At 39.9% G+C, this 10,789-nt stretch overlaps 1 protein-coding gene across 1 annotated transcript; it reads left to right on the forward strand.

The window, feature by feature from the left end:
* Positions 1-696: 696 nt before the first annotated feature.
* wdr20a (WD repeat domain 20a) lies at positions 697-10,324 on the forward strand. Its single transcript, XM_074659844.1, has 5 exons — positions 697-1,057; positions 5,465-5,647; positions 6,603-7,599; positions 7,654-8,027; positions 9,193-10,324. The coding sequence occupies exons 1-5, from the start codon at positions 809-811 to the stop codon at positions 9,244-9,246; spliced, it is 1,857 nt and encodes a 618-aa protein (XP_074515945.1). The 5' UTR covers positions 697-808; the 3' UTR covers positions 9,247-10,324.
* Positions 10,325-10,789: the final 465 nt, after the last annotated feature.

Below are 10,789 nucleotides of genomic sequence, written 5' to 3' on the forward strand. Positions count from 1 at the left end.
TAAATATTTAAAGAATATTTAAAGGGTTTCAAAATCCGTACAGTAAAATATATAGGCTATATGTTGTATATTTTTTATTTTCAAAATAAAACTCATATTTTACCTGCTCTTGCTGGTAGTGCACTGCAGCCTAAATATAATTTTATATTCATCCTGACCACCTGTCAACCTGTTTTTTCATATATATATTTTATATATATATACTGTATATATATATAATATATATAATATATATATATTATATATATATATATATAATAAATATTATATATAATATATATAAATATATATAATATAAATATTATATATATAATATATAAATATATATAATTGTATATATAAATATATATTATATAAATATGATATATATAATATATAAATATAAATATATATATAGAGAGAAATATATATATATTATATACATTTTATATATAATATATAAATACATATAAATATATATATATAAATATTTAAAAAATACTTAAAGAGTTTCAAAATCCGTACAGTAAAATATATAGGCTATATGTTGTGTTTTTTGGGTTTTTTTCTCCCACATTTTTTTTTAAGTTTTACAGAAGTAAAAAACCTGTGGCATCTTTATTATTGTAAAACAGCTCTAGTCGTGCCCTCCTCCACCAGTTCCCCACTGAACCGTTGGGGGGAACCATGGATGTATTAAAAGAGGTGGAACGGGGAGAGTCGGACTGCCCGCTACATGGCACCACCGCTCCCCCCTCCCTTCCCCTAACCGTGCGTCACATCCGGGCTCTGGGGGAAAGGAAAAGGGAATGAATGTTAAATTTCAAAGATGGCGGCGGAGGGAGGAGGGAAGGAGATGAACGAAATTAAAACTCAGTTCACCACTCGGGAAGGCGTCTACAAACTCCTCACTCACTCCGAATACAGCCGCCCGAACAGGGTGCCCTTCAACTCGCAAGGGTCCAACCCGGTCAAGGTCTCCTTCGTGAACGTCAACGACCAGTCCGGTAACGGCGACCGGATCTGCTTCAATGTGGGCCGGGAGCTCTACTTCTACATCTACAAAGGCGTCAGAAAGGTAGCTATTGGCAACGGGAAAGACATCAATACTGCTTGTTAAGACACATCACTGCTGGGTTATCTGTTGCTGAACTTCTAGGCTTGTGTTGGCTGTTGTAGCTGAAGAACTCAGGCAGGTGCTTGACTTTGAAATTAGCTGGTTGCTAAGTTAGTTAGCTTGAAGCTGCTAACGAGAGGAGCTAACGTTAGAGCTTCAACGGAACCAAGGCCTATGGAAACAGTGTCATCAATACGTCATAGCTTTGGGGGTACCACACATGCAAGGGGGGTGATTTAATAATAATAATAATAACTTGACTTAATTGACTTATATTGCGCCTTTCAGAAACCAAAGGACGCTTTACAAAGTAGGCAAGGCAGCTTTATTTGTATAGCACATTTCAACAACAGGGCAATGCAAAGTGCTTTACAGAAACATTCAAGAACATTGCGACAAAATGCAAAAGAACATTAAGACATAATTAAAACAGTTATAAAAACATTAAAGATTAGAAAATAAAAACAAGCTAAAAATAAAAGCTAGGATAGAAGCTAAAATTGCATACAACTCAAAAGAGTAAAAGTTATAGTGCAGTGTCAGAATAAAAGGCACCCGCAAACAGGAAAGTTTTAAGAGAAGTGAGAGTTGGAGCGGTCCTGCAGGTTTCTGGGAGCTTGTTCCAGATATTTGGTGCATAAAAGCTGAATGCTGCTTCTGCATGTTTAGTTCTGACTCTGGGGACACTAAGCAGACCTGATCCAGATGACCTGAGAGGTCTGGATGGTTCATAACACAGCAGAAGATCAGAAATGTATTTTGGCCCTTTGGCACACAAAATCATACTAATAAATAACATACGATACAACTTAACTGTCAGTATGCACTGAAATTCATTTAGCATCCATAGACAGCTCAGTTTGAGAAAAAGTACACATACTGTTACCATAGACAGACAGACAAGTAAGACCCATCAGACAAAAAACAAAACACATCACATTTATTCATACATAACTAAATTATAGAGGAGAAACTATAGCTAAGTAATTAAAAGAGTGATGTGTAGGAAGAGTCAGCTGAGATCATAGGCTTAGATGAACTAGGTGGTGATTGAGGTGTTTTTTGAAAGTGTCCAGGGATGAAGCATTTCTTATTTCAGGAGGGAAAGAGTTTACATTACTATTATAAAAAGGAAATACTTTGTACAAGGGTATAAATATATAATATGCCTGTATATGTTCTTAATATGCTCTTGTGCAAAGTATTTCCTTTTATAATTGTAATATAACTTATTATTTTAATGGAGCTTCCCAGCAAAAAGTATTTCACACCTGTACAACCGGCGTGACAATAAACATCTTGAATCTTGAATCTTGATATTAAGAACATATATATTAAGAACATATACAATATAAGATATATTTTTGTGTGAGACGGTGTTGTATGATTTATCTATTTAAAAGTCTGATGGCCTGGGGGAAAAAACTGTTCCTCAGTCTGCTGGTGAGAGTCCTGGGGGTCCTGTATCTTCTACCAGAGGACAGTAGGGAGAACAGGCTGTTGTGGTGGGGGTGTGTTGTCCTTAATGACCCTCAGGGTCTAATTTACTGGATTTACTTGTGTAAACTACCTCAACTCAAACAGGAAGTCTGAAAGTCAACTTTTAGGTAGCACCTTTTCCTCCAGAAGGTTGGTTACGCCTTAACGAGGAATGGTAGAGGGGTTATTTCACAATGCAGAATGATGTCATATCTGATGATGATTTATCATCATGGGAAAAGATGGCAAGATAAGGCACCTTGATACACTGTTAAACAAAACTTTGTTTTGCATTTTAGGCAAGGCAAGGCAGCTTTATTTGTATAGCACATTTCAGCAACAGGGCAATTCAAAGTGCTTTACAGAAACATTCAAGAACATTGCGACAAAGTGCAAAAGAACATTAAGACATAATTAAAACAGTTATAAAAACATTAAAGATTAGAAAATAAAAAGCTAAAAATAAAAGTTAGGATGGAAGCTAAAATAGAGTATAACACACAAGAGTAAAAGCTCTAGTGCAGTATATAAGATCATTATCTGGTTTAAGAAAAGGCAAGCAGCAAACAGGAACGTTTTAAGCTTTGCGTGATACCCCCATACTCCAAGACCCGTGACCTGACCTCCTTCCATAGGCCTTGAACGGAACTAGCTAACGTTAGCAGCCGCAGCTACTCTCGAGGCCAGGGGGCTAAATTATGTACCCAGTCCGTCAACCTGTTTTAGGCTTTTACTGGATGGTAGGACTCGTGAGTTTTTGTTAACAATCACTAGGATAAAGTTGATCTTTTTGATTAAATATAAGTTGTCAGGGTTGACATTGCTGCTGTAACGATTATTAGTTTGTGATGACAGTGACAGGTCGTACGTTGCCATCCATAAACACCTGTCGACGCCTTTTGACTGACGGGTGTCGACAAAATCACAATGATGGTAAATGGACTTGCATTTATATAGCGCTTTTCTAGTCTTCCGACCACTCAAAGTGCTTTACACTACATGTCAGCATTCACCCATTCACACACACATTCATACACTGGTGGCAGAGGCTGCTAAGGTGCCAACTTTGCCCATCAGGATCTAATCTAAATACTCATTCGCACACCTATGCTATGCCTTCGGGAGCAATTTGGGTTTAAGTGTTTTGCTCAAGGACACATCGACCATGTGACCTGAAGCAGCCGGAGATCGAACCACCAACCTTCCAATTGGTGGACAACCTGCTCTACCCTCTGAGCCCTCTGATCATCTGATGATGATGCCGATTCAGTATATGGACAAACTAACTGCTGCCGTCACCCTTTGATTAATAATGACACTCTGCTCTCAGCTTGGGGGATGTTTCTCCTCAAACTAAGCTGACTTTGCTCTGCTTGTAGGGAAATGCTAACGTTAACTCTTGGTGATGGTGGGTCCTGACGTATATGCAAAAAGAGAGAGCAAAGGTGGAAATCATATGATGACTCGCTATCAAGCGTTATCACGATACGTTGCCTACAGTATACTGGTATATGAAGATACAGGCTCTGCCACATGATACACCTATCTATCTATCTGTCTATCTAACCCTAGATGGGTTTCAGCTAACAGCTGACTTGACATCACATGTTGAACAGAAATCAGCTGACTTTTAACTTGAAGCAATGACTCATGGCCTTTTAATTATTCACACAGAAACATGTGCATGTCATGTTATCTTTCCACCGCAAAACAGCTTTAGACTGGCTAAACTGAACTGAAGAACCAGAAGATAGATAGAACAGTTCCAGAGTTTGTAGTACAGAATTTGTAGTAAAAGACTTAAAAGAAGCTGAAAGAGATTGAAAATTGTATTCCTTCTATATGTTTTGCTGGAGCAGATACATGGCTACATTAATACAGCCAACAGTTAACAGACCTGTTTATTTTCTGTATGTGCACATCCGTAACCTTCTTACTTCCTGTGGCCGTGGCTCAGAGGTAGGTCCACCAATCGAAGTTCAGCGGTTCGATCCCCGGTTCCTCCGGTCACCTGTCGGAAGTGTCCTTTAGCAAGACACTTATTCTCAAATTGCTCCCAATGGCTGTGCCATCGGTGCGTGAATGAGTATTTAGATTAGATCCTGATGGGCAGGTTGGCACCTTGCATGGCAGCCTCTGCCATCAGTGAATATGTGTGTGAATGGATGAATGCTGACATGTAGTGTAACAAGCTTTGAGTGGTCGGAATACTAGAAAAGCGCTATATAAATTCAAGTCCATTTACTTCAAAGTATCCTTCACAACTTGTTGGCATACGCTTTTTATCTACCCTCTTTGCCGATAATGTCAATCATCTAAGCACTGTCTTAATATCATGCATGCTGTTCTGAGGCATGAGAGCTGTGTTTTTGACTGGACTCTTGATGATTTGATCTAGTTTTAAGACTTGGTTTGACATTTTGTCTCTGAGGCGAGACAGAAACACCCAATGTCACATTTAACAGTAGTGGAGGAACCACTGAGTCATCATCTTCAATGAATTTCCCATTCCATCAGTAGTGTAAACTGTAAATCATTAACAAATGGAACCGGTGTTATACTTGTTATCTACAGTATATGCCCAGGGTGTCTTGTTAACTGCAGAAAAATAATGTTTCCCTGACATCAGAAACAAACTGTAAATCATACAGTATGATTGCTAACATCTATCCATCTACAGAGAAAAAGCCATACCTCTATAATTGAATCTATGCCAACTTGAATGTCTTCAACATTGTACCCTCAGCTCCTCTAAATTCCTTGTGTTTGAAATGAAGCACATTCTGCTCCAATGATTTATTACTGACATTTTGTAATGCAACAAAGTACATAAAGTCATTTTAGATATTTAAAGGTTACTTCATGTGCATTCATGCTTTCTCTCTTCAGGCTGCTGACCTGAGCAAGCCGATAGACAAACGCATCTACAAGGGAACGCAGCCCACCTGTCATGACTTCAACCACCTCACCGCCACAGCAGAGAGTGTGTCCTTGCTGGTGGGTTTCTCGGCAGGACAAGTACAGCTCATTGACCCTATCAAGAAGGAGACGAGCAAGCTCTTCAATGAGGAGGTAGGACTCTGAGTTTAGATTATTAAGAGTTGTGTGTGTCAGTAGAAGAAAAATTAGTAGAGACGGTGGATTTTCACATTCATTTTCACTAAATCGATTATCATTTAAAGCATCTGAATGATAAAAATGTTTAATGTGCTCAAAGGATTTCCCATAGTTTTTCTTGTCCTTTGTGCTACTTTTTAGGGGTGGGGGAAAAAATCAATTCACTTTTGTATCATGATTTTTTTTTTTTTACGATTTTGAAATCAATCGATATATTTGCTTCATTTGAGTCTATGCAAATTTAGAAGGAAGTTACTGCTTTTATTGTTGTAGTCAGAGTAACGTGATGTCATATCCGTTCTGTATCCATCACCAAAACAAACCGCAGCGAGCCGAAATGACAAAGCAGAAAACGGCCTGCATGGATACGACCTGCACCCTCACATTTTAAATCCAAAGTGGTTAATATATTTGACTTCAGGACATATCTGTCTACATACATGCTGAAAATCAAAACATTTTACTGTATTAATGTAGATATTTTCCGAAGTAAAAGTCCCTAGAAGCGTATTATTCAACTTTTTCTGATGGTCTAGTGTTAAAAAAGTGAACATAAATCGTAATAATGAATCGTAATACTTGTAGGATTGCAATACTTAAAAATCCCAATACATATTGAATCGGCACTCAAGCATCGTGATAGTATTGAATCAGGAGATAGGCGCATTGTCCCAGCCCTAGTACTTTTTGTATTTTCCCTGCCCAACACCTTTAAACAGAATATTACCAAATGGCATAGGACTTTAACAGAGTATTCACTGTGAAATTTTAAGACTTTTAACATGTTCAGACTATCAATTTCTTGATGATGCTGTGCTGACATTATTTTTTTTTTTTCTCTCCCCTTCTCCCTCCGCTCTCTCCTTCCCTGACTGCCTCTCAAACCTCAACCTTCCCTTCCTCCTGTCAGAGACTAATAGACAAGTCCAGAGTAACATGCGTGAAGTGGGTGCCCGGCTCTGAGAGCCTGTTTCTGGTCTCTCATGCCAGTGGGAATATGTACCTGTACAACGTGGAGCATACTTGTGGCACCACGGCACCCCACTACCAGCTGCTTAAACAGGGAGAGAACTACTCTGTACACACTTGCAAGAGTAAATCCACACGGAACCCTCTCCTTAAATGGACAGTGGGTGAGGGGGCTCTGAATGAGTTTGCCTTCTCTCCAGATGGGAAGTTCCTAGCCTGTGTTAGCCAAGACGGCTTCCTACGAGTCTTCAACTTTGACGCGGTCGAGCTTCACGGCACCATGAAGAGCTACTTTGGCGGCTTGTTGTGCGTGTGCTGGAGCCCTGATGGAAAGTACATAGTTGCAGGTGGAGAGGACGATCTAGTGACTGTGTGGTCGTTTTTGGACTGCAGAGTCATCGCCCGAGGTCATGGGCACAAGTCGTGGGTTAGTGTGGTGGCGTTTGACCATTACACCACCAGCGTGGAGGAGAGTGACCCGATGGAGTTCAGTGGCAGCGATGAGGACTTCCAGGATCAGATGATCCACTTTGGACGAGACCGGGCCAACAGTACGCAGTCTCGACTCTCCAAGCGCAACTCCACGGACAGCCGGCCTGTTAGTGTCACATACCGGTTTGGCTCAGTGGGCCAGGACACTCAGCTGTGCCTATGGGACCTCACTGAGGACATCCTTTTCCCCCATCTTCCGCTCTCACGGACACGGACACACACTAACGTGATGAATGCTACCAGCCCCCCTGCGGGTGCTACTATAATCACTAACACCTCTAGTAACACTACTAATGGAAACAACAGTGGTGCCAATACTCCTGGCATTAACTCCCAATCTACTACATTACCACGCTCCAACAGCCTACCCCATTCAGCCGGCACCACAACAACAACAACAACGGCAAACAATACCAACAAGGCTGGCAGTGGTGGTGGTGGTGGTGGTGGCGGCGGTGGTGGCGGTGGTAGCGGTGGTGGCGGTGGTGGCGGCGGCGGAGGCGGTGGCGGTGGCATCGGCAGTGGTATTATGGACAGTGCCATTGCTACAGGTGTGAGTAAGTTTGCCACGCTGTCACTCCATGACCGGAAGGAGCGCCACCACGAGAAGGACCACAAACGCAACCACAGCATGGGTCACATCACCAGCAAGAGCAGCGACAAGCTCAACCTGCTGACAAAAACCAAAACAGACCCTGCTAAGACTCTGGGCACTCTGCTGTGCCCGCGCATGGAGGACGTGCCCCTCCTTGAGCCCCTCATCTGTAAAAAGATAGCACACGAGAGACTGACTGTACTCATATTTTTAGAGGACTGTTTAGTGACTGCTTGTCAGGAGGGATTTATTTGCACATGGGCGAGGCCAGGCAAAGTGGTAAGTTCTTTTTAATGTAGGAAATGTGGGGATAAATTGAAGTGTCTTTCAATCTTAAGTTGTCCTAAAAATCAGTTGGTGGGCTGTAACTAAAAATCAAGACATATTCTGAAAGCATATAATAAACGTATGGACATTTGGAATAGCATTTTTTAGCTTTTATAGTTAAGCTCTTTGCAGACAGGCAAGTAACATATCAGACTTTGTGTAATGTACATCTGCTTTCCAGTGAAAGACCTATTATGCATAAGTTTCAAATATAACCCATGCTATGAAAATATTAGTCTGGTTATATAATACATCCTGATAAGGAGGATTTCCTGTGTAGACCTGCGAGGGGAAAGAAGACGTTAATCCATATGAAGTGTGTTCATTGGTTCATCATAATCATCCCACAATGCATAGCAGCATAGCCCAAGAAGTCATCTGCATACACTCTCACATTTCAGCTTTTATGCAAATGGCTCTGTATTTGCCCAAAGAATCTCTGCAGTTCCTCACATGCTTACAGCTTACTATGTGTATACACCCTTATATACTTCCCTATTTGTCTGTGTTTTGAGAGACTTTGCCAGAACGAGGCACATGATAGTCTGGATCTGGAACATGCAGGCTAGTTAGTCCAGTGAGATTGTTACTACTTTAACAGGCGCTAGAGGCAAGTAAGAACACAAACAATACCATGATATTGAGGAGTAGCAGTTAAAATCATGGCTCCACACAGCCTGTAGTGGGGAAAAATTGTGATTATTGCAAACCACTTAATATAAAAACTGCAATTAGAATCCAGTAATAAGAAAAAAGTTCAAACAAACCTAATTTTTATGGTTAAGGATTGAGTGTGTAATAGCAGAAGTGCAATAAACACGTAACGCTTAACAGTTTGGTAAGTTCTCCCTGTAAAAAAAGGTCAGATCAAGAGGTTATAAAAGCCCTCTGGAAAAGTGCCTTGATCAAGCAAACCTCTCAAAGACATCATTAGTCTTACACTGTATACTCGGCATCCGCTTTGACTGCTGTGCACAGGCTTTTGATTAAATGCAGGGGACCGGGATATGGAAAGAAGACGCTAGAGACTAATTTCTAATGCGCTATTTGTTGCTTGATTTTTTGCTACAGTATGTGAACTTTCCCAATACAAATCTCCTTGTTTTCCTTTTTCCAGGGTTTATTGTCATCCCAAAACCAAGCCAGCTCTCCCAGTGGAACAGTAGTATAGCCACAATATTTCTGCTGCTAAAGAACCCTGCAACCCAGAGTCTGATGCTGCTCTTCACCCTGCAAGCATTGCAAGTTTTCCTTTTTCTTTTATACCCCTCCCCTTCCTCCCCCCTCCGATTTTTGTTAATGGCTTTTCTGTTCTTTTCGTTTATCACTCACTTGACCTAGTGGAGGAATGAAGCAAGAAAAGGTGTGGTGCAATTGTGGACTATTGCGCTGATGTACTATTGTTCTCTGGAGTTTTAACACATTTTTAGATTTTTAAAAATCTTTCTTCCATGTCAAATCTCATCAGACGGTTGTCCCCTCTGGAAATAAAGCTTTGCTTTGTGAGATGCAAACCAGACAATTGTGGCTTGAGATTAAAGGGATAGTTCATTTAAGTGTCATAATCTGTGTGTACCTTTTTTTTTTTTAACCTCCTTGTGTAGCCCAGTCTCGGCTCAGGGTTACTGACTAAAATATGATTTTTGGATGAACTATCCTTTTACGAACAAGTGCGTGAGCATCTGAAAATTTTGCATCCATCCACATTCACCCACCACTTCTGTCTTTGCTTAAGTGGAATCTCCCCATCAACAACTTTGCACTGATTTTGTTATTTTGTTGTTTGTTTTTATAACTACTCTAATGGAACAAAAAAAAAACAGAGGGTTGAGGACTGCCTTGTTGCACTCGGCTTTAACAATCCTCAGTCTTGAAATCTGAATCTATAAAGTTGGATGCTGCAATCATAGTCTTTTTAAAGAAAAAAAATGTTTGCACTTAAATTAGTTTATTAGAAGAAAATGGCTTTACATTTTTGGGTGTGCTCAGAACTCACAGATGGCTAATAACAGTAGGTGAAGAAAAATGATTAAAAAAAATATTAAAACCTTTATCTATTGAGCATTTATTTTAATATTATTTCAGATTAAAATCTGCTCTGTATCATAATGTGTATATTGTAATTAATTGATTTGATGGGGGCCTAAGCAAACTACCATTACTCCAGTGGAAGTTTTGTCATTGATAGTTATATTTCTAAAGCCTAAAGTATACATATTAATAATATTAAAATAATCTTGAATACACTGTTTTCTGTTCCCTTTTTTGTTCACCCACATGTACTGTATTTACATAACAAAGCTGTAATGCCGCTGGCGTGGAAATTGCTTACATTGTCAAAAAAGTGCCAAAGTTGCACGAAAGGAGCTGTCAAGTATGGAAGTCTTTGAAGCTCAGGAAGACAACGATTGAATCTCAAAGGACTTCTCGCTTTATGCCTCAGCCACAAAAAAATTATACTGAGAAGAAAACAAGGAGCTTTTTATCCTCAGATTTTCTCCTTAAAAGAATTTTACAAAAGTCACATGAAAGCTTTCAGATAAGAAACTTCAACCCGGGAGTCTTTCTCATTTGAGACTGCTGCAGTATTCATGTACTTTATCTTTGTGTGATAACCAATCATTGTTGATGCCACGTAGAGTTCAGCAAACCCCCATACACTAGGCAGAAAGTTAATGAAGCAAATATTCTTTTTAAAGTGGATAACGTTTCAC

The sequence above is a fragment of the Sebastes fasciatus genome, chromosome 15 (assembly GCF_043250625.1).
Source record: "Sebastes fasciatus isolate fSebFas1 chromosome 15, fSebFas1.pri, whole genome shotgun sequence".
Lineage (NCBI taxonomy): Eukaryota > Metazoa > Chordata > Actinopteri > Perciformes > Sebastidae > Sebastes > Sebastes fasciatus.